This window comes from Copadichromis virginalis, linkage group LG5 (assembly GCF_057382275.1).
Source record: "Copadichromis virginalis isolate Kocher_CV1m ecotype Utaka linkage group LG5, C_Virginalis_male_GT1.1, whole genome shotgun sequence".
Classification (NCBI taxonomy): domain Eukaryota; kingdom Metazoa; phylum Chordata; class Actinopteri; order Cichliformes; family Cichlidae; genus Copadichromis; species Copadichromis virginalis.
The window spans coordinates 33,746,202-33,771,461 of NC_140622.1; the positions used below are offsets into that span (position 1 = coordinate 33,746,202).

A 25,260-nucleotide genomic window follows, 5' to 3' on the forward strand; every position below is an offset into this window, starting at 1 on the left:
AATTCCACTGTAAATGACGTGTTTTGTTGTCATCTTGCAGTAGAGTAGGTGGTCAGGATAATGCGTTTGCCTACAGAGAGCTCTTTGCAAACATGGAAGTCGATGTCTTTAACGTGAATGCTCAGAAAACATTTTTCTGTGTGTGTGTGTGTGTGTGTGTGTGTGTGTGTGTGTGTGTGTGTGTGTGTGTGTGTGTGTGTGTGTGTGTGTGTGTTTTCTCTCTTTCTCTTGTTGAAGGAATAGAAATTGGTTATTTTGGGTATAGCTGGTTTTGAGTGCTTGTCAGTTGGAGTTTCCAGATTGTACAACTGATGGCAAACTGAAACTGGCAATGAGGTGGTAGAACAACCTGCTTATTACGAGCAAAAACACAACGTTATCAGATGTCTGTGATGATTGCGGCAGGAAGCAAACTGCATGTCAGTTTAGTCATGGACTTTATTTCGAGTACAGTTTCCTGGTGCTACATTTACTCGTATCAGTGTCCCAAAATATTTTCTTTAGTTTCCTGTTTTGTCTTATCATACACCCGAGGTTAAAAACTAACTGAATATACACATGCAGCACCCCATGATTAAATAATCTTCTGTCTTGTTAAGTTTTTGTAAATACTTTTGTAAATAGTGTGTTTTAACATTTATTGGGAGCCTGTGGCCCTTATTCAGTGTCATGTCCAAGGTACTGAGTCATATTTTCTAAAGCAGAATGGATGCTTCTGGCACAGCTTTACCTACACCTATTTCATAGGTGCATGTTTGGCCTCTGGCTTTCATCAGGTCAAAATGGTTATGGCCATTATTCAACACCATGCCCTGGGTACTGAGCCAGTTTTCACAGGTAGTTAGATACTGATTTGGTGATATAAGTCTTTGTCATCATTAAAATTGCAGTTTCACTAGTTGGTGGGGGAATATGATCAGTAATGACACAGGAGAGTAATTTTAGTTTACAGTTTGCTTCTCCTATGTTAGTTCCCCCTTTTTTTTAATGTGTGCCATACTTTCCAGGCCCAGGTACAGGTGGCGAGGAGCCTGGGTCGTGCTGTTCCTCTGTCCCCACAGCTCATCTTTACCCCAGCTGCCACTGTGACGGCTGTGCAGTCAGACAGCTCTACGCAGGCCTCCTCACAGGTAATATTGCTGGAACCTATATTATCACTAATAATACAAGAGCAGTCTTTTATCTCGTCTTAACATCTTTTCCAGCTCCCTCTCGTAAATATAACTTTATACATTTTACACATATGTAGCAAAGCAGTAATCCATAAAAATAAATATTAAACTTACAAGCTTTAAATGAATTTCCAGCATTTTACAAATAAAATTCTTATGAACATAGTCAAAAAATCCACAGCTTGAGCCATTTGTGAATCTTGTCTCTCTTTTTGTATTTAAGAATCAGGTACAGAATCTGGCCATCCGTGGCCAGCAGGGGGCGACAACATCCTCCTCTCAGACTCAGATGCCACAGGCTCTCAGTCTGAAGCAGGCCCCTGTGCCTATCCAGCCTGCGTCACTGATCAAAAACCCAAGTCAAGGTACCCAGGCCTCAGCAGGGGGGAAGACCAGCTCCTTAGACAGTCCCTCTGAAGGAGGGAAGAAGGGGGACAGTGCAGCAGTCACAGAAGTCCGAGCTATAAACATGAGCCGCAGTGTCACCGCTGTGAATGCTCAGCCTCTGCTTGCTCCAGGTAAGAGAAGTTTGCATATCCACAACATTAAATCCCATCCATTAAAGAAATGTCTCTCACACAAGTGAGAGAAAAAAATAATAATGATGGATATTAGTGATGCAAATAACAAACCCAAAACAAATGGTTGGTTAACAGGTTGTTTTGTTTGATCTTTAAAAGTACAGGAAGTAATACTTTTCTTGTTTTACTTACTGCTGTCACTCTTTTTAATCAAGAAAATTGTCTGCAGCTCAACCAATATTTATTGATACATGCAGCCTTAATGTGTTTAAAACCTAATGCTTTGTGCGCTTGCCAAATTGTTTGCAACACAAAGTCTTAAAAAACAGCAATAAACTCTGTGTAAGATATCAAGATGTGCTTACTAGGTCTTGTTGAATATGAGTGTTGGTATTAAATGGCAGCATTGTGGTTCAATTGATGGCACCATTTCCTCACAGCAAGAGTGTCCTGGGTTGAAACCTTGACAGGGCCCTACTGTGTGGAGTTTTGTCTGGGTCCACTTAATACAAGTTAAAACTTGTGGCTCCACAGTGTAGTTGTTAAAACACATTTAACATGTGGAAGTTCAAGGCCAGGAGAAGGAGGGCTATGTCAGGGAGGGCATCTGGCATTAAACTCTCTTCTAAAGGCAGTGGTGACACTGCCATACACTCTAGACAATCTAACCAACATGTGCAAGCAACACTGTAGCATAACAGATTACATTTTAATGTCCCTAATCATGTATTGTAGCAACTTAAAAGCAGTCTTATAAACCAATGTTTGTCAGGTCACTGCTTTGATTCTGACTAAATTATATCAGCAGCTCGACTGGATTGCCATGAAATTATGCAGAGCAGAAATTGGTGGTCACAAGAGCATGAATCCTAGTGTCTCCACTGAGTTTCCTCTTCTGTGTTTCTTCAATCAAATTGTCTTATAGCCAGTAAAATCTTTAATCTTAGTGTATTTTAAATGCTGTTTCTGAGCACATCTTAGATAAAACTTCTTGTGCTACTCATGCTATGTGTTCTGAATGCACCAATGTTTTCCTCTGAAAACATGTGGTCCACAGAGCATGTAAGCTCTAAAACTGCAGCGAAGTTATAGTTTCATTTTTGTGGACAGAAAAAGGAAACTGACAAACTGTTTGCCGGCGGCTGCATGCTTCTGTTATGTATCAGATGTACATTTCAAACCTCAAGAAAGATTTTGGCTTTGTGACAGCTGTCTTATATACATATACAGAGCTGTGCTCTAGTGTTTATAGTGAGATTAGATGAAAAGACATTTCACACATGGACGTTTGAAAGCTTTTTCTTGGCTGTTGCCATGACTTGTCGGGGCCTGCTTCACAAATCCATTCACTCACTAAATGGGTGAAACCAGCTCTATTAGAGACAGCGTGTTGGTTTTGTGTCTGGAACAGTCTAGCTGCTTTGTGAATTAGAAGCTGTGAAAGGCACACTGCCATGCAAGAGTGTTTTTAAACCACTTATTGTGTAATTGAAAGTCAGCAGCTGTTTTTTTTTTTTTTGTTTTTTTTTTTATGTTTTTTTTCTCCCCTTTTTAGTGTGAATGGTTGTGAATGTTCTAGCAGCACAAGCTGATTACGTCAAATTAAGTCCCATTTGTTTGCATGATAAGTAACCTTTAGATGCATTTTAAAGAGGGTCCTCATAGGAAATCACATCTTGCGAAATAATTTGTCTGTCTGTGCATGTGCCATATTTATGTCTGTATGACTGCATGGCTGTAACACTCTTTACATTTATGGTTGGTGTTGTGTGTGTGTGTGTGTGTGTGTGTGTGTGTGTGTGTCTGTGTGTGTGTGCGCACTTGGGCTTGTGTGTTTGTGAAGAGAGGGGGAGGTGGGGATTATCTGTGCACGTCGGTGCACAACTGTGTCTTGCTTTGTTTCAGTAATAGATTCGCATAAAATGAAAGGGAGGATGGAAGCTGAAAATCTGGCAGCATGCTGTCTGGGGGGAAAAAATTACCATGGGTTGCCATAGCAGCAGCCCACGAGGGACAGGTGTGCACATGAGATGCTGGGGAGTTATTACTCTGTGGATCAGGAAGAGAAGAGACAGCGTGGCTGGCTGATGGGATTCGGATTAGGATAAAAGTTTGGATTCAACTTGACTGTGGCTGGGTCAAGATGCACTTTGCTTTAGAGGGTAAAATTGGTAATAGAAGGGAGCAGCCATTATTTTTAGCTGCAGGAAACCAGAGATTTTGCTTCATGTTGTTGGTGGGTAATTTCACCCCCTGAGGATGGTTTTGGTTCATGAAAGATTGTAGAGGTAATTGCTACTTAGCATTTTATGTAATTGATCAGCAATTTTAGTGATTTTAGTCTTAATAAAATTATGACACTTAACTGTTGCATTTCAAAAGTAGCTCATTGCTATTACGCACCAGGAAAATTTAGATATGAACTCAGCTAGTGGTTTTGCACAGTCCACATTCATGATATCAATTATTAATAGTTTCACTTGGCAAATGAACCACCTATAATGTTGCAATGTTACTAACTTTGTTGCTAGTTACTACACAGACATTGACTGATATTAGACGTTTAGCCTAAATTCACCTAACAAAATGGGTGGTGAATTTATGCAGGAGGCTTGCAGACTTTAGAAGTGTTTAGAAGTGTAATATGGTAATTATGTTTTTTGCACAAGTAAAAGGAATAATTACATCAATAACCTTGCTTTAATTATTTTTTTATATTTCAAAAAAGAATACAGTACATACAATATTGCATATTTGCAGTGATTTTTGTTTTAAACAGGACACTCCCGGCCAAACAAGTGGTGAAAAATATCCATCATAATTTCAGATTGATAAATGGATTCATAAGTAGTAGAGCAGGGTAATATGACCAAAAATATTTATCACGATATACATTTGAAAATTTGTGATAACGATATACTTGACACTAAACAAAATACTTTACAACTCCACAACTTTATTAGTGCAAAAAAAAATCAATGTATTTTCACTTAAACAAGCAGCTGTTTTTTTTTTTTTTTTTTAGTTTTTTTTTATGTGCGTTAAAGTTATATAAAAATGTAACAGTGCAAATGCAAATTCCTTGCTGACAGTTTAACCAAAAGGCATTTCCAGTGGAAACTGGCCGACATATCCTCAGCATAACCATGTATAATATACACAAAACTTAAAAAGAGGTTATACACACACAATACGGTAATGTTATGTTGAAGCGCAGTACATATCACTCCGCGAGGCTCCTGCCTAATATAGCCGTAATGCTCCGACAATCCATCAAGCGGTGCGGGTTCGTAGCTTAGCAAAGTCGTACTAAAACATTTGACAGATTTTCGAGCGCCGTGTACCACATAAAGTCGTTTCGAAGTCAGTAAACACAACCAGAATTCATACATAAGGCTCACAGGATTATAAGGGGCACTGTCGATTTCCAGAAAAATCAAAGGATTGATTTTAAGTGTGCCGTATTTTCCAAAAAACGACGGCCCACTACCAAAAATAGTGCTTTGTTGTGTATCTGACAGACGAAAGCTAACCCAGTTCCACACCACTGAAGTTGCAGCATTTTTTACAAACCAATTCTGGTTCATCCGTTTCATTCAACGATCCGCTTTCGCCCTTCTCATTCGCCGTCGCCGCCATATGCGTATGAAAACAAAGGCACTGCACATGCGCGTTTGACCCATATTCTATCGCGATATTTCATTTTCTTATCGTTGCCCAACATTATACCGGTATTACCGTGAACGGTATAATATGGCTCAGCCCTAATAAGTAGGGTTAATAATTCATGTGAAGGATGCCTTACAGCCTCCCAAAGTGAAAAAGAAAGAGATAATAGATGCAGTTAAATGGTTGGTGTGCGCAGCATGTGTTAGTATGTATTACCCAAACATAAACTTTAGGTTACACAAGCTTAGCAGCTTGCTCTGGTCCTCTATGGTCTTCATTCCAGCCTTTCACCCATTTTGCTCTTGTGGAGGTAGTCCACCTGTCAGCTGTATCTCACAGTCAGACAAACTCCAGGTTTTGAGTCCTCTTCCTGCTCTGGAGGGCCACTCCAACCAGAACCTGCAGCAGGCCGGAAAAGAGTTTCATGTGTGACAAAGACTAAAAGATGCAGTTGGAATAGATCCACTCACAAAAGTGTCAGCTCATTTGTGCCAATTATAGTCACAAAGTATATATTGTATTACTCTATAATTCATTTAACAAAACGGACGTGCACCTCCCATCAAAAGACTCCTATTCGTGTGCCCTTGTTATCGCCACAAATAGAATCTTAAGAAAAAACAAACACCTGACGTGTCTCATTTCTACCAAATCTGTGTTAAATCGAACTCAGCACAGAACAAATTGATTAATTGTGGTTACGCTGAGAGTTTGTCAGATTCACATTCATGGGAATTGAGGAGGAAGCAAATGTTAGGCCGTCTGGCTTGATGCAGCAAGTGTATGTCTGTCATCACCTTCTCTCAGCAACAAAGAGCCGGCACCACACTATAAAACCACAGCAGGGAAACCCCATCAGCACTAAAAAACTGGAAAGATGAAAACTTTTTTCTTTTTCTTTTTTTAAGGTGTACTTATGTATAAAACCTTTACTGTACTGTAAGTTTTGAAGCCATTTGAGAACCGGATTCATGGAGCTAATTTTCCTTGATAAACAATCTTCAATCCTTATTTGGAATTGTATTAAAATTAGGAAAGGTGACTCAAGGTCTACTGTTGCTGTGGTGTTGTTGGTCAATATTTTTCAAGATGGTAAGCCAAAGCAGGAGTCAGTGAAAATGTGGAAACTCTGGGGTTTTCCAGGGCCTGGTGCTGCAAAAGCTGGAAGGAATGCATACTGTCCTCAATTTCAGGACATTGCACGGCAATACACAGAGTAAGAACTCTACAAACATTCACAACGTTGGGGGCGGAGGGAGTTGGTTTCCGCATACTGTAGACTATATGATTTGTATGTATATATTGGTGTGGGGTGCCTGAGTAATTCCAGTCCTTAATCTTAAGACCTTGAGGGGGAATAACATTTAAACGAATTTCCAAATCTTCCTCTTCTTTCAAGACCTCTTTCTGTTACTCATTAGAGGCTTGAGAAAGATGTCAGGATTCATGCGAAGGGGCTGATTGTATCTGGTGTGTACTGATTCAGAAATCCCCCTCCTCCTCCCTTACAGAAGGCTGAGAGTCTCTTGATACTGCAAGTTTGACGCAGTTTAACTGCCGCAAGGGAGCTTTCTGCTGCCGTTTGTTCTTTGATCACATTACAATAGAATAATCATTAATAAAATGGGTAAATGTGCACACCATTTGTTAACTATTGAATATGGCAACCAACAAGTTAAAGACAGACATACATGTAGCAGGCTCTGCTACTGTAATTGGTCCTTTCCTGACTGTTTTATATCTTAAGATGGTCAGTTTGTAATGACAGAATTATACTCAGTCTCCAATACCCAACGATCAGTTGAACTCAACAACAACAAGCACTAACTTTGAGTAGCCGCCTTCTTGCTACATTCAAGACTAAGAACAGCAGACTGTGGCTCCCTCATAACTTTGGATGAACATTGTAAAATAGCAGATGCAGCAACAAACTTGCTTTTCTTGACAACTTGTGGTGTTTGGAGGTAGTAGGTTGACTTCACAGCCAGAGCTGTCTTAAAATTATTACACTATTTTGTAACATCAGTGGATGTTACACCACAGTGCTCATACAAACTCATGTTTCTGCTGTGGGAAGATGTCCGATGTTAAAATCAATTCAAAACAATCTCATTTTCTGGTCCATTTACTTGGTATTTACACATAGTATGATTTTATGTAGCATGTCTATCATCATCGTCATTCTACCACTTTGTAGAAAATCCAGTTTGAAGAAATATTTGAGTTCAGAACAAATGTTCATGTTATCCAGGAGATTAAGAATCACCACAGTCAGTAGGTTTATTTTTATTTTAGTGCAACCATAAGGCTGCACTAAAACAGGGTTTGTGTCTTTAAAAAAATGGATTTCTATGGCATTTGATGCTCGCAATCATCATGCAGAGCAGGGGTGTCAGACTCATTTTAGCTCATGTGCTGAATACAGCCCAATTTGACCTCACACAGGCCTGACCAGCAAAACCACAGCATAATAACCCATCAAAAAAAAAACCTAAACTCTCAAACCATTCCCATTCAGCTTTGTCTCAATTGTTTCACATTTGGTGTGTGTTTTTAAAAAGCTACTGTTTTAACTTAAAGAAACGCGTCAGTGTGGCTCCTTGGCTTAACCATCTTTGGGGTGGTTTTGGCCGGCAGTGTGTAATGTCTTTGTCAGCAGGAAGGCTGTAAAAACTGGACATGATTCAGAGCTCTGGCTTGAATGGCAATTAATGATTAGGACACTCTCATGATCTATTCTTGTGCTCCGCTTATCTGTAGTTTTCACACTTTATGAACCCTTAAAGGAGGCCTGATCAGATATTTTTGGGAGACTTGTTGTAGAGTTGTTGTAGACTGTTAACTTTGCTTTTCTACACTTATTTATTTTGGCTGTCTCAGACAAGAAGACAGTTGAGTAAACTTTATTTAGTAAATTAAGATTGCTAAAATGGGAATGAGTGGACTTTTGTTTGCCGTGTCCATGACCAACACAAAACTTTACGTTTTTATTCTCTTCTACCACGCAGACTCTTTACATTAAAAATATGCTTTAAATGAAAGGCTTTGGGGCTGTGATGCTTGAGTTGACAAAAAAAGCATGTCTCCACTCATTTCTTTTTCCCACCCATGTGCATAGTTGTTGAGTTGATGGATATAATTTTCCACGGTCTGTTTTTTAAAGTTTGTTTTTTTAAATTCCCTTTAATGGTTAGCATCTAGCTGGCTTTATCCACCCATCCACATCTTATATTTATCCTTCTCTTAACATAATAAATATTAACTGAAGGTTTTCACCGACGCCACAGCTAACCAAATTTTCTGTCAGTGGGTTCCACTGTGTCTCACCATGTGAAAATGAAAACTCTTCTCAGCGGTCCTCGTACCATTAAAGGGACTAATGACATGCAAACTCTGCTGGATAGAAATGTCTATATTTTCCACGGCAGGGTACAGTGTGGTTACTGCCTCACAGGGAAACTTGGAAACCAGATGGAGCCTGTCCCACACGAAACAATGCGAAAAGAACAGGGGGGCGGAGGGAGGGGCCGAGGGGGATCTAAGACAAACACTGATGCACTTGGCAGTTTTCCACTCTGGGATTTACTGTGATGTTTATTAACACAACCAGATGCACCTCTAGGTTCACATGGCTTATATAGCAGGACCTGCTGTTTAGTAGTTTTCAGGGATAACTCTTCATTTTGGGGGGGGATTTTTAGTAATCAGATTTTTTTTTCTTTGTTGATAAAATTCTTAGAAATCAAGGAGGTGTGTGAGATACTGGTACCCACTGACTCATCCTTAACTCTATACAGGGTGTCATAGATAGTTGGCTCTGCATGTTTCTTCCTGAGGCATTTCTAATATTAGACTAGCCTCAGGCTACTTCCAAAGAACACTCTCCCACTCGCACATGCTCCCACAATACAAGATTGATGTGCTGTGTCTTGGGCTTGGGGGCAAGTTATGAGCTCAGGATGTCCTTTTACCCACAGCAGCACTGACAGGTGGTGACAAGCCATTTTAAAACTATTTGTGAGTAATGGTCTGGCCAACACTGCAACAGTGGGCCTCTCTATGCACCTTTCAACAAGCTCTTAATATTATATCCTGTCAACAAGGGACTTACAGGTGAAGGCGCTGCAAAACAAGCTCTTTTGTGCAGACGTCTACATTTTTCAATGTTTATGAGCCTGAGGCGCAGTTCTCCGGATATCAAGAGTTTGGACAGTTGTCAGCATGCATGAAATAAAGAATGCTCATTGTATGACAATGACTTGCTTTGTAAGGATATTTATGAACAGTTCTTTTTCTTACCAAATAGTTTTACCAAATAATCATAGCTGAAATAAAATCACGTTCAGAAATAAGTGTTTGTGTTCTCGTTCCAGCATACACCCAGATTCAGCCGCATTCTCTGGTTCAGCAACACAAGCAGCAGCAGCAGTTTGTGGTTCAGCAGAGCCAAGGTTCCCAAAGGACGACGGGCCAGCTGCTGCAGACGGCCTCCGTTCAGCCGTCACAGCATCCTGTCCCCGTGCTGCCCAAACCTGCTCCTCACCAGCCTTCTACACCGAGCCAGCAGGCTACCATCTTCCACTCCACTATCAGCCCACATGCCCTTCACTCCTCCCTCAACCATGCCAAAGCTCAGCCTGTCCAGCTCACTGCCATCAACCTACAAATCCAGCCAACGGTACGTACACAAACGCAGATTAATGCCACACACAAAAGAGCTTGAAGACAGGATTTTTCTAGGTTGTGAAAATGCTGCAAGTTTGACACAAATGGGCAGCCTACCCATAAATAAACGGTTATAGCAGGTCAAAAACTCCACAGATCATTTTTCAAGGAGGCTTCTTATGCTTTACCTTATTGTCTCTTGTTTATTTGCAATGACAGTGGTGGGCACTCATATTAAACGTGGTCATTACTTTAAATAATGACTGTGCGTAATCCCTGTGAGTCACAAACTCAGACTTAAAACTGCTCTAAATGCTCAGTTTTAGACATTTTTTCCCATTTTTGGATCTTTATAATGGCAAGGTGAGCAAATGTGTCTAATATGGTGATCTTACTTAATTACCTGCTGTTTAAACTATGTCTGACTGCTAGCTCATCTGAAAAAGTTGACTTTAACCTGAGAGGATGTGGTAGCTGAACCTAGGGGCTACACCAAATCTCAGCAAAATGTAAATGAGGATTATTTTGAGGAGTGAAAATATGTCCTTGAAATGAATGTAACCCATCTGTTTTAAGTAAAATCACGATTAGATGTGCAAAGCTATTTGCGTTCAAATTTTTGAGACTTTCTTTTCTAATATGAAAAATGTCAATTCAAGAAGTCAATTCTCCAAAGTGAACTTTTCACCTGTGTCCTACCTGTAGATATGAAACCACAGGAAAATATCTCTCTCAGAGTAATGCTATCCTTTTCAAAATTGCGTAATGAATGTGTTTAAAGTATTTTGAGTTCTGGTACACGTTCTGGAATTTGGTATTTTGACAGTGGCAACCAGCTAAACAAAAACTACTTTTACAGCAGTTCCACAGTCTTCATTTCTTCTCTAAGAGACACAAAGGGAAAAAACCCCCAAAACACAGGAATCTTCACAGTATTATATTTTCCCCCTCATGTAATGTTTTCCAAAGCTGATGGATTTCAATTTTTCAGTCCCTGATGTTTGTTGTTTTATCTCAGATGTCTTCTTCTCACACTTTTTGTTTGTTTCTACTGCACTTTCCAGGCCTCCCGACTACTTCAGGACAGTAAAGATAAGCCGACCTCACTGGTAGTCAGAGAGACATGTCAGACCCCATCCACACAGCAACAGCAACAACCACAACAGCAGCAACAGCAACCTGCAGCTTCTCCATCCCAACCCTCCAAGCCTGTAGAGCAGTCCAAGGTTGACTTAGCCACACCAGCTGTTCAGCAGCAAGGTAGAGACTCAGTGGGATTTTCTAAGCTGAAAGTCTTATTAAGAACATAATTTATGTACTTGCCTCTGGGACGACATTACTAGTAGGAGTTAAACAACTGTTAGCTACAAATTTGCGCCTCGACAATTCAGCCATCTCACATCTGATGTCTTTAATCTGTTCACTTGCATAATGAGGGAAGATACATTTTTGTTCTTACATCAAAACATGTGTTATCAGCTCATTCACACTGCTCTTCTTATTGTTTTCCATATCTGTGGTCATGACTTCACCCTAACCACTCATCTTATGAATCAGAGGGGGTTTCTGCCAAAGGTGGTATGATAATGAATCCAGTTTTTCACTCTTTTCCAGCATACATCCATCACATAGACATTTGTTGATTTCATTATGGGTAAACTGATACATCAAAATGATAATAGAAACTTTAAAACGTTTATATTATATCCTTAATTCTGCTAAGTTCCACTGAGATTAAAAATCTTTTTCAAGAGGTACACCGTCAAGAAGGAAACGGATATTCTAATAATTGTAAGCAGAAAAGGGCACACAGTGGTAAATGTTAAATGCTACAGATAATTTAACACACAATTCAGATTATAAGCAATTTTACAATCAAATAAAATCAAGATCAAAACTGGTAGAACAAGGTGCTCAATTGTAACCTCTTCTGATAATGTCCGCTCCTTCTGTAAGCTCCTGCCTTGTTTTGGCACATGCTGTCTGCTGTCGAGTTGTGTAATACTCACCTGGCCAATAGGGAGCAGTTGACATCGAAATGTGTTTACATTTGTATAGTGTGCTAAAGTTTTTACACCACAAATATACCAGATCCCACTAACTATGGCCTTAGTCCTAAAGTATCAGCTAACCTGAAGTATAGCAGTTTAACAAAATGACAAATACAAGCTGGCTTTCTGTCTCTGTGTTAACCTCATAGTAGCCTACCAACTTTTGCCATATGACTGCTAAGATGGACTCCAGCCCCACTGTGAGGGACCAAGCAGCCAAAGCAAAGAGGACACAAGCAAAAAATATCTTCAAAAAGGGTTTTCTTTATTTTAACCCTCAAAAAGTCCAAAATTAACAAAATTCAAAACCATACTTAACAGGCCCATAAAACAGGTCAACTAAATATAACTCTACAAAAAGTAATTTCCAAAAACTTAAACAACAAAGTGAGACACAACTTAACTCACAAACTGACCTAATTAAAAAGACACATGAGGGTAGCTTTTATAATGATTTGGCCAAACCATTTGAACACAATAGGGGGGGAAAACAAAAACACACACTAATATTAACTAAGCACAGAATAACCCAACTAAACCTAAAACACCCCTGCTCCTGGTAAGCCCATGGTTGGTCCTGCTGAGCAGGCATTTTGTCCCCAGAGTCCTCAGCCACGCCTTTTGCCCAGACAGGAAACAGCCACCGCCCAAACCCAGGTAACTCAAAGAAAGAGAAACATAATTAATATAACAAAACATTTTAGAAAAACCATACAATGCTACTATGTGCGCGCCTCATAATACCAGTGTTAGGTTTAACCAAATGATTAATGAATTATATTAATGAAGAATACTGCAAAGCAAAATAATAAAGTGAAAAATGGACTAATTTACCCCTGTGTGGCTGCTGCCATCACACACCCCCCCTCTTCAGGACTCTCGCTGGTACAGCGAGAGAGGAAGTCGGCGGTAACGTTGTTCTTCCCAGGAATGTGCTTGATGACAAACCGGAAAGGTTGCAGAGCAAGGTACCATCTTGTGATCCTTCCGTTCTTATCTTTCATCTTTTCCATCCACTGAAGTGCACTGTGATCCGTCTCCAGGGTGAATTCTCTTCCAAGAAGGTAGTACCTGAAGGAATCAAGGGCCCACTTGATTGCAAGGGCCTCCTTTTCCACTGTTGAATATCGAACCTCTCTCGGGAACAGCTTTCGGCTGATATAAGCAACAGGATGACGTTCTCCTTCCAAACCTTGAAGTAGCACTGCTCCCAGACCCCTATGAGATGCATCCGTTTGAAGGAAAAAGTGCTCATTAAAGTCTGGACTGTACAAAACTGGTTCGCTACTCAGTGATTGACCGATGTCCTTGAAAGCTGCTATAGCCTCCTCTGTCCAGTTAATCTGATTAGGACACTTGATGCCTATCAAGTCCGTTAGTAGAGCTGCCCTGGTGGAGAATCGTGGTATGAACCGACGATAAAAGCCTGCCATGCCCAAAAAGGATCTTAGTTGCTTCCTTGTCTGTGGGAGAGGACAAGACTCAATGGCTTGGATCTTACTGACCTGAGGCTTGATCACCCCATTCCCGATCACATGGCCCAGGTACGCAGTCTCAGCAGAGGCAAAAACACACTTAGAGGGGTTCACCGTCAACCCAGCAGTGCCAAGACGGTCGAAGACAGCATGCAGATGTTCCAAGTGTTCCTCCCATGTGGTGCTGTAGATGACAATATCATCAAGATATGCAGATGCAAAATCTGAGAAACCACATAGTACTTGGTCCATTAATCTCTGAAAGGTTGCTGGAGCCCCATGCAGCCCGAATGGCATCACTGTAAATTGGAAGAGACCCCAAGGTGTTCGAAAGGCAGTCAACTTCTTTGATCGCTCCGTTAGTGGCACCTGCCAATATCCCTTGCACAGGTCAAGTGTGGTCAAGTACTTTGCCTTCCCCAGCCGTTCCAGCAAATCATCAATGCGTGGTGTGGGGTATGAATCAAACAGTGATATTGAGTTTAGGTACCTGAAGTCTATACAGAACCTCATGCTTTCATCCTTCTTTGGCACCAGGACCACTGGATTACACCACTCACTCTTTGATGGCTCAATGATCCCCAAGGACAACATGAGGTCGACTTCCTTCTTCAGGGATATTAGCAGACGTTCAGGGATCCTGTAGCTCAAACGCTTTACTGCGACGCCCTCTTTAATGACAATGTCATGCTCAACAATATCTGTTTGGCCAGGATTCACTTGAAGCACCTCAGAGTTGCATGCAGCTCTCACCTGAAGCTGTTTATCATCTGGCAGATGACTAAGGTCAAAATCTACCACATCAGCAGAAGGCAAGTATTGCTCACCAACCTCTTCTTCCTCTGGCACACCCCTTATGAGCATCACCTCTGCTGTCTTTTCAGGGCGCTGCGCCCATTCCTTCAATAGATTTATGTGCAGAACCCTGCTGGAGCGTGGCTTTCCAGGGATGAACACTTGGTAAGTAGTGGACCCCAATTTCTTCTGAACCTCAAAGGGCCCTTGCCACTTAGCCAATAGCTTGTTGTTGTCAGTGGGGAGGAGCACCAACACCTTTTGTCCAGGACTAAAAGACCTCTGACGAGCTGCTCGGTCATACCAAAACTTCTGCTTCTGCTGGATTTTGGTCATATTTGACTGAGCAAGCTCACTCATTTTCTGCAGTCGCTCCCTCATCTGCACAACATAGGAAACAATGTTAACAGAGTCCATCTTTTCCTTGCCTCCCTCCCAGATGTTTCTTAGGAGGGCTAGAGGTCCTTGTACCTCATACCCATACAAAAGTTCGAACGGAGAGAAACCAGTGGAGGCTTGTGGCACTTCCCTGTAGGCAAAGAGAAGATAAGGAAGCCACTGATCCCAATCAGCACCATTCTTATCTACCACCTTCCGGAGCATCTGCTTCAGAGTCTGATTGAACCGTTCTGTTAGCCCATCAGTCTGAGGATGGTATGGGGTGGTCCTCAGGCTTCTAATGCCCAGCAGCTTGTACACCTGTTTTAGTAAGTTGGACATAAAGTTACTCCCCTGATCAGTCAGTATTTCCTGTGGGAACCCTACTCTTGCGAAGAGCTGTACAAGGCAGAAAGCTACTGATTTTGCCTTGATGGATTTCAGTGGGAAGACCTCTGGATATTTAGTTGCGTAATCAGTGATTACAAGCATATAGCGATTCCCTGACTTACTCTTCTCAACAGGTCCAACAATATCCATTCCGAGGCGCTCAAATGGGGTACCAATAATAGGCAGTGGTTGGAGTGGAGCTTTGGAAGGGACTTTGGAGGATGTCATCTGGCACTGAGGACAGCTCTTACAGAAGTAGGCTACATCTCTATGGAGGCCAGGCCAGAAAAAATGTTGTTTAATACGAGCTGTGGTTTTGTGCTTACCAAGGTGGCCAGACCAGGGAATAGAGTGTCCCAAATTAAGCACAGTTTCTCTAACCTCTTGGGGGACCACTAGCTTCAGAAGTGAGCCCATCTGATGGTAAAGTATGCCATTTTGCAAGACATAGTCACTTTTGTTAATGCCTGCCTCCTCTACTTGGTCCTTGTCTATTGCTCGCTGAAAACAGGAAGCTAAACTAGGATCAGTTTTTTGCAACTCTATTATATTGCCAGGAATTTGAAGTCCCAAAGGCAAGTCTGGGTCAGTATGCATTTCTGGGTGTACTATAGTATGCTGGAACTTCTCCTGTCTCCTCTGTCTGCGACTTTTCCGAGGCTTCACAAGTGCAACTTCCCATTCCTCATCAAAAAATGGCAAGGCACTGAAAACTTCTGAGGTTTCACTAGATTTTTGAGCTTGGGCTCTAGTAACAGCCACATTGCATTGATGATTCTGGTCTGACTCCAACAAATCAAAAAGCACTGGAAAATCTCGTCCCAGAATAGCTGAATAAGGCAGGTTATCAACCACCCCAACATTTAAAAGGTAAGTCTGTCCATTCACTTTAATGTACATGTCAGCTGTTGAGTACATCTTCTCATCTCCGTGCACACAACAAATGGGGATGGTATCACTGACACGGACAATATTGGGGGGCACAAAATCTCTGTGTATCAGTGTACGAGAACTGCCAGAATCAAGCAAAGCTCTTAAAGTTGTTCCATTAGCTTCAATTTTTATCATTTTAACAGTCTGGTCACACTGGAGCCCATGTTCAGCATGTGAACGTGGCATGAAACACATTTGAACCATCTTAGCTGAGGTTTTTGGGCACATTGGCTTTGTGTGGCCCTCTAACCCACAGAGGTAACAAACAATCTTTTTTGAATTTTTTAATGGTCTGCCAGCAAACTGGTTCTCACCCACAGGAGTTTTTTCTGCTGACAATGGCCTTTGATGATACATCTGGGCTGATTTGGGGCCTTCCTTTGGCATTTTATTTGCATTACAGGTCCAAGGTTGCCCTTTCCTCCTGGCAGCTACAAACACTTCTGCCAGCTCAGCTGCCTTCGCTGCAGAAGACGGATTGTGCTCTCGAATCCAAACCTGTAGCTCAGGGGACAACATTCTCAAATATTGTTCAAGGATGATTATTTCACCAATTTCTTGGTTCGTTTTACCTTTTGGCTGAATCCATTTCCCGTACAGATCTTTAAGTCGAGCATACAACTCCTTAGGGTTCTCATCAAGCCTGACTTCCAGTGAACGGAATCGCTGCCTGTAGGTCTCAGGGTTAACATCATATTTGGACAAAATTGCAGCTTTAACTTTGTCATAGCTGAGAGAGTCATCAATATCCATATGAACGTATGCCCCTCTTGCCTTGCCCGTTAGCAGTGGTATTAATCGAAAAACCCAGTCTGTTTTTTCCCAACGATATGCTAAGGCAATGCGTTCAAATGTAGTCAAAAAATGCTCAATATCATCACTATCAGTCAACTTTTCCAGTCTGGGTTCATGCAATGAAAACTGACCTGATAATGACTGACTGGATTCAGCTTGAGCTTGAGGAGAACTAGGAATGTGAGGTAGCTCCCTTGACTCTGGTGACTCTGTGGTAGGTAATGGTAGCTCTGGTACTGGTGATGTCCGGGACTGCACCTCTAACTGTAAAAGCTGAAACTGATGTTGCAATGCTTTGAATTTTTGTTCTTGTCGTGCAGTTACCTCTTCTTGCCTTGCTTCCCGAGCCTCCTGTTGACCCATATGAGCTTGCAATATTGACATCAGATCTGACAGAGATGGCTCCCTTTCTTCAACCTCAGTGCTCTCCACCATTTCAGAGACTCCAATTTCCTCCTCAGCATCAGCTTCCTTCTGAACAGTTACTCCTTTCTTCTTTTCCACCTTTCCTCCACGATGCATTTTTCTTTTTTTTTTCTGGGGGTGAAAAGGCCTCAAAGAAAAAAATACTGTGTCCTCAACTGGCAGATCCCACTGCTGCCACCAATTGTGAGGGACCAAGCAGCCAAAGCAAAGAGGACACAAGCAAAAAATATCTTCAAAAAGGGTTTTCTTTATTTTAACCCTCAAAAAGTCCAAAATTAACAAAATTCAAAACCATACTTAACAGGCCCATAAAACAGGTCAACTAAATATAACTCTACAAAAAGTAATTTCCAAAAACTTAAACAACAAAGTGAGACACAACTTAACTCACAAACTGACCTAATTAAAAAGACACATGAGGGTAGCTTTTATAATGATTTGGCCAAACCATTTGAACACAATAGGGGGGGAAAACAAAAACACACACTAATATTAACTAAGCACAGAATAACCCAACTAAACCTAAAACACCCCTGCTCCTGGTAAGCCCATGGTTGGTCCTGCTGAGCAGGCATTTTGTCCCCAGAGTCCTCAGCCACGCCTTTTGCCCAGACAGGAAACAGCCACCGCCCAAACCCAGGTAACTCAAAGAAAGAGAAACATAATTAATATAACAAAACATTTTAGAAAAACCATACAATGCTACTATGTGCGCGCCTCATAATACCAGTGTTAGGTTTAACCAAATGATTAATGAATTATATTAATGAAGAATACTGCAAAGCAAAATAATAAAGTGAAAAATGGACTAATTTACCCCTGTGTGGCTGCTGCCATCACACCCACCATGACCCTGAGTTGATAAATGGTTAAAATGTTTCCCTGACACTTGGGGTTTGCTTTAGTCTTAACCTTTAAAATTGTTATTTTAATTGAATGTTTTTCTAGTTATCATTTTGATTTTATTGGGGTTGCATCCATTCACTGGCACACTGGCACTTTTCACTTTGGGCAGGAGCTCTGGGATTTACATCTCATTTAGTTTCTTTCACTTATGGGAAGTTTACCGGTCCTTTTTTCTACCTGTCTTTTTCTTTGTGGTAGTTTTCAAGTCTTGCACCTTCTCTTTGATGACGGGCAATTTGACACTATCGTCATGCGTTTCCTACACACTAATCTTTATTGTCTCGTTCATAGTCATTTAGTAAAACACATACTTTCAAAAAGTGTATGTCTCTGACAAAGGAGACTGAAGTATTGCCTTAGAATGTGTGGGGTGGAGATGCACAGTTCCACATAAGCTCCTTGTCCATTAGTACCAACCTTAGGTGATAATACCAGGTACTGTTTTTGTACTTACTCTGCTGGGGTTCCAAACGATTCGAGGGGATGTCAGCACACTGCACGCAACCTATTGGTTTGTCAGTGGCGTCACGCAATCAGTTATGAGGGCGTCTCCTTCACGAAAATCAAAACCACCACTTTGTTGTGGCGTTCGTGTCACATACTAATTAAGTCACAGGACGCTTGGCTGCGTTGCTATAATAACCCCAAGCACATTAGGTGGTACTCGATTGTAATAGAAAATGAGTTGAGTTGTACCCCGCATCGAGCTGATCTGAGTAGGTACTAATCGAAAAGGGGCGATAAAGGATATTTAGACAGCCATTTGGGGAATGCTTTGAGACCATGTTTTGCTTCTATGAAGTAATTCATTAAAATAAGATAAGATAGAACTTTATTAATCCCTCGGGTGGGTTCCTCTGGGAAATTCGACTTCCAAAAAAAGCACAGCAACGACCGAAGTTACAGAATTGTTATGTGTGTATATATATATATATATATATATACACACACACACACACACACACACACACACACACACACACACACACACACATATATACATATATATATATATATATATATATATATATATATATATATATATATATATATATATATATATATATATATATATATATATATATATATATATATATATATATATATTTTTATTGCACTGTTGACTATTTACAAAAAGTATTGCACAAGGTATTGTGCAGTGAGGTGAAGAGGCACTACAGCTTAGTTGTTCCCCCCTCCTTTGTCCTCCTGTTTCCCCTCCCTCTCCCCTCCAGAGAGGAGTTAAACAGTCTGATGGCGTGTGGGACAAAGGAGTTTTTAAGTCTGTTAGTTCTTGTCTTGGGGAGAAGCAACCTGTCACTGAACAGACTCTTCTGATTGTTTATGGCCGTGTGCAGAGGATGCCCAGCATTGTTCATAATGTCCAGCAGTTTCTTTAATGTCCTTTTCTCTGCCACTGTCACCAGAGTGTCCAGCTTCATGCAGACCACAGAGCTAGCCTTCCTGATCAGTTTCTCCAGCCTGGATGAGTCCCTCTTTGCTGTGCTGCTCCCCCAGCATTCCCCCAATTAAGTGCGGACCAAACTGTCTAAATAGTGTGGAGATGATTCCAATATGTGTTCTGGGGAATTTCTTTGTGTGTGGGGGTAGAGTGTATATTGGGGGACTTGGATGGCCCGTGTAACTCTAAAATCCTCTTTGCAGCCCTGCTGAAAAGCATGCCTTTTGTGGCAGGGTTATTTGAGGATTGCTTGCATTTTCAGTGAGAGACTGGTTGAAGTCTGTGCCAAAAAGAAGATATTTCCTGTAGTAGGTTGAAGCTGGAGGCTCTGTGCTGGTTTGTGTTGTTGTGCAGCAGCAGGCGGAGTGAGGAGGATCAGAGCTACTAACGTGGGAGGAAACGGGGAGGCGGGGAGATATTTACTTGAAGCGGCGCTGCAGCTTAAAGTCGCGCACAACAGCGGCAGGCTGGCGTGTCGGAGCAAAAACAAACTGCAAACCGCACATGCTTTCTGACTGAGCAGAGCGGAAGTTGCGCGGTAAGAAAACGCTTTCTCATTCAATCCAGCCGGATTTTAGGGTGACAAAGCGCAGAGGAGCGGTGTTTACTTTCGCTTTGGAGGGGGTTTTCACAAAAAGCCGAAGCGTCTTTGTGGCGGTGCAAGCGACAGATGTGGGGTGGTTGCGTTGATGTTGACTGGTGCACTGTTACAGGAGGTCTGTGCGGGATCGTTTAGGTCTGCCGGCAGATGAGCAGGTGGATATAACTGCGCTAATTTGCCTGAAAGTGACCGTAATTTGACATTTGAGATTGCGAAATGTAATCGCATTAGTCCTCGGTGCTGTTATATGAAGACAGACATTTACGATGTTGCAAATAATACTACTAACAACTACTAATTACTAATGATAATAATAATAATAATAATAATAATAATAATAATAATAATAGGCTTCGTGTTCTCAAAAGTTTAGCCTTTAAATTTATGGCTGCAACTAATTACGTTATTCATAAATTTATTTATCTATAAAACATAACAAACAAAACAAAGTTTATGTTTGCTTGCTGCAAACCGCGGAGGTGTCAACTCCATTGTTATCACACACTCAGTGGCCACTTTATTAGGTACAGCTTGCTACCTTTTTGTCTTTACAGCTGCTCTAATTCTTTGTGCCATAGATTCAACATAATTCTTGACACATTCCTTAGAGTTTGATCAGTTAACGATGTCAGCATCACAGGTTTTGCAGATTTATCAGCTGCACCTCAATCAGATGAATCTTCCATTTAAACACATCCAAAAGGTGCTCTGTTGGACTGAGATCTGGTGACTGCGGAAGCTATAAGAGTACACTGAACTCATTGTCACGTTTAAGAAACCAGTTTGACTTGATTGGAGCTTTGTGTTATCCTGCTGGAAACGACCCCCAGAAGATGCGTATGCTGTTGTAATAAAGGGATTTGGATTTAGCCAGCAGCAATACTTTGGTAGGCTGTGATTATTAAAGGATGCTCAGTTGGTACTAAGGGGCTGAAATATTAATTTCAATTCATTTATATAGCACCAAATCACAAGAATGGTCCCTGGCAGTGGGGAGGCTGAACAAGCCAGGATGCTTTCATGTTGTTTTTGCAAAATTCTGGCTCTACTATTTGAATGTTACAGCAGAAATCCAGACTCCTCAGACCAGGAAACCTTTTTCCACTCTTCTGTTGTCCAGTTTTGGTAAACACATTAAGTGTGTTGCTTCAGTTTCCTGTTCCTAGTTGACAGAAGTGGCACCTGGTGTAGTCTTTTGCTGCTGTAGTCCATCTGTTTCAAGTAGAGCTTGACCACTGTTGGACTTTGGATACCGATGCCTATGTTTGATGATTTAAAAATCCCATATTCCAATATGTTTTTTTATTTTCTATCTTTCAGACACACAGACAGCTTTTCCTAACATTTATTATTTATAGTTATTTCTTTTTTCATTCATGCCCTGCTTTGATCAGCTGATTGTTTGTAATGTTTTGAACTTGTTGCCAACAGGGGAGGTTGCAGAGTGCCCTCTGGTGGTTAACATGGTTGGGGCTCTTCTCCTGTGTCTTATTTACTTTTCATTTATTGGCTGTTATAAACGCCAATAGTGGTAACAAAAGGCTTACGGCGGCTGATATTCCAACAAAATCGGCCAGGCTTGAGTTCTTAACTGATAAGAGTGGCACTTGGCAGGGTCTTCTGCTGCTGTCACTCATCTGCTTCAAGGCATACTTTGTTTGTAATGACTGGTTATTTTGGTAAATCTTCTCTGACCGCTGACATCAACAAGGGATTTCTGCCCAGAGAACTGCTGCTCACGCGATGCGTTCTCCTTTTTGGAGACCCTTCGTAAGCTGGTCGTGTGGGAAAATCCAGTAGATCAGACATGTTTAAAGTCACTTTAATTACCTTCGTTCTCCGTTCTGATGCATCAATGTTATTGGAAGATTGCATTAAACAGTTAAATTGATGTTCATTAATGGAATTCGCCAAAGTGGATGGCGAGTGTAATAAATTGTAATTATTATAATTTAAGAAACTGAGATGGGTTACTGTTGAACATTTTCACTTAAATGTGATGCAGATTTGATGACATGATTACTTTTATTAAATATGCTTGATAAAATTTCCCCAAAATTAAAATGGGAATGAAATGCTTGGTTTTACAGCTGAAGTTTTGTTTGTTTCATGTGTTTTTAAACATGAAATTATAGCAAATGCCATAATATGTCCAGCATAGTGTCTGCAAATGTGTTGTTTGTAATGATCTCAGCATTGTCTGCAGCACATGCACACGTAGCATCACAATAAAATGATTCATTTTAAGTACATTGTTAAGAAAATTATTAAACAAATACTCTATGGTTTCCTTTTCAATATTACTCTAACACACTGTATTTATATTTATGTGTATAAATATGTATACAATCCAATATATTTATATTTCCAATGTAGTATATTGGATAATTACATAAAATTTTATATAATTATGATTATATGAAAATCTGACATTTCTATTGAAAAACAAACAAAAGGAAAAGGACTCCAGCTCTACTTGTCTTGCTTAACCAACAATGTACAACCAAAAAATATTCAGCTTATCGTAGAAGCATTAACCATTCAAATCTGAAAATGTAATCTGTCTTTTCTGCTTTTCTAAATGACTGAAACGATCATCAGCTACTTCTTTTTAAGCTTTAATTTCATTCAAACTGAAACATTTCTCAATGGATACGTGCTCCTTTGTATTAAATAGACCCATTTTGTTTTTGTTTTTTCTCTCCATCAGGTGGGGGTACAGCGAAGAGGCCGAGTGCAGCAGTGGGGACCCCACCTCCAGCCATGACCTCAGGAAATGAGAGCGAGGTGCCCACCGTGACGGGCAGCACGCCACAAAACGGAGAGAACAAACCACCTCAGGCCATCGTCAAGCCCCAGGTCCTCACACATGTCATCGAAGGCTTTGTCATCCAGGAAGGAGCTGAGCCGTTTCCCGTGTGTGTAAGTGCTCAATCTCGGCAATACTGGCAGACAAACATGATAAACAACCCAAAGCCAGCACCGTCTCCAGTGTACACGCCTGCAGGGAACTGTCAGCAGGCAAACACATACCCTCTGTTACTGCTAGCAGTGACATCGTACAGCTTCTGTTTGATTCACTCGTTAATTACAGGGAGATGAGACCCTGTGAATGGGAAAGAATACAGATGGAAGAAGGTAATGAGCAGCGCTCTGTAGTCAGTTCATTTAATCAAGGGCATTAAAATCCTTCCTTAATCTGTGTAGTCATCTCCCTTGAAATTGGTTCATTATTATCTCATATTGTTTGTACAGTTTAACATGTGCTTATATATTAATGTTTGTATCTTCTCAATTGTATTAGTCATTAGGGGGGGAAAAAGTGTAGTTTTAATTTCTAGGCTTTGGCCTCTCTGCCTCCTACTGGACATTTTGTGAAAATGCTCTATATACATGCACACATGGCTAAACAAGCAGATTACATTTCCAATTTTTAATCAACACACATGAAAATAAATAAAATGCAGTATTTATGAAGATGCGTACACACGTGATGACACACAGAGCTGAGGATTATTTTTCCTTTTATAGTAATACATTTTTTATTCATTTTATGACTCAAATGAATCTGATTACATTTTCCACCTCAGTGTTCTGTCAATTTAAAAAAAAGAAAAAGAAAGGGGGAAAAAAAGAAGAAGAATAAATTAAACACTGAGTATATATTTCTTATGATGCCAACACTGTCCTGTAAAAGAACTTGATTGTTAACAGTTAACTGTTACTTTATATACGCTGGTATTCAAGTTGCTTTATGTGCCATATGGACAGGAGAATTAACTGTATGCAAGCTTCATGTGTGCGACATGCAATGCTTGAAAATCAGACTACATTGACGTGAACATGTCAAGTCTACATTATCAGTTTAAATGGTCACTGTTTGTGGTGGTTTAACAATGATGGTGTTTATCTGTTATTTTTGTGATCGCTATATATTTAAACATTAACATCCGGAAGACGAAAACATTCAGTTGGTGACCACTGTTTCCTTTTAAGTCTAAAAGGTTTAACTTGTAATGGCCAGCAGTCAGCTGACTTAAAAAAAAAAAAAAATCATCTCATTAATACTACGGTAATGAGGCGCAGTGGGGCTGTGCAGTGAAACAGCTGCCCTGATTTCCAGGTTATTATTTGGAGTAGCAGCAGTCTTTGCGTTAATGTTGCTGCGGCGACAGAATGCAGCTGTTGTGATAAAGCAGTCCAGATGTAAACCCTTAAACCACACCCATTGTTTCTTGTTACTGTTGAGTGCAGCGTTTCATTTTTAGTCCATTTATAAATATTTTATGCCCCACACCAGGTGGAGCGTCTGCCCATTCTCATCGATAGTCCAAAGAAGCTGGACCATCAGCTCTCATCTGACCCGGACAAAACTCCGGTCAGCAACGCAGCCAACACAGACTCCGAGCCCGAGGACATGAGCCAACCAGGTGAGACCGAACACATTACAGTGTAGATTGTGTATATTTCTTTGTGTAGCTTCACCAGGTTTTGGAGGTGTTAGTCTGTCGCTCCTGATTTTTCCTGCCAGGGTTTCACATAAGGTTAAAGGAATTCACTATACAATGATCATCCTCTCATAGTATTGGAAGGTGTTACGAGCAGACACCGACCCAACAGACAGAAACTCTGACCCTGGTGTGTCCGTAGAGTTTATTTAACCATGTAAACTGCATTTTGCTCCTCTTCCCCAACAGTCAAACCCCACACTTCTAAATAATGTAGACCCTCTGGAAGTGTTTTTAACTCAGTTGCTGGAAGTTCATTATTAATTAGATGTTCTGTCAGTTCCTGTTTCCTGATACATGCTTCTTTTTTACCTTTGTCTAACATGTTGTAACAAGTTGTCCATTTATAAGTTAGAAAAAGACCTATGTAGAAAAGTGTTGAAAATATCGGAAACGGTGTGGAGTAGATATTTGGCAACACTAGCTAATGTTGACATTTGTGGTTTTGCTGCAAATGCCTGGTTTTTTTGCCTTCACTTTAATGTGGGGAGGAAGTGCCATCAGTAGCTTTAC

General features: G+C 40.8%; 1 protein-coding gene across 2 annotated transcripts in view; it reads left to right on the forward strand.

Annotated features, from left to right (window-relative positions):
* Positions 1 to 25,260, forward strand: part of phc2b (polyhomeotic homolog 2b (Drosophila)) — a 51,288-nt gene that overhangs the window by 18,322 nt on the left and 7,706 nt on the right. For both annotated transcript variants that reach the window (XM_085457456.1, XM_085457455.1), the window contains exons 6-11: positions 1,008 to 1,130; positions 1,396 to 1,690; positions 9,736 to 10,040; positions 11,092 to 11,287; positions 22,950 to 23,161; positions 24,540 to 24,669. In XM_085457456.1, the coding sequence (XP_085313582.1) occupies positions 1,008 to 1,130; positions 1,396 to 1,690; positions 9,736 to 10,040; positions 11,092 to 11,287; positions 22,950 to 23,161; positions 24,540 to 24,669 (1,261 nt within the window). The remainder of the gene's footprint in view (positions 1 to 1,007; positions 1,131 to 1,395; positions 1,691 to 9,735; positions 10,041 to 11,091; positions 11,288 to 22,949; positions 23,162 to 24,539; positions 24,670 to 25,260) is intronic.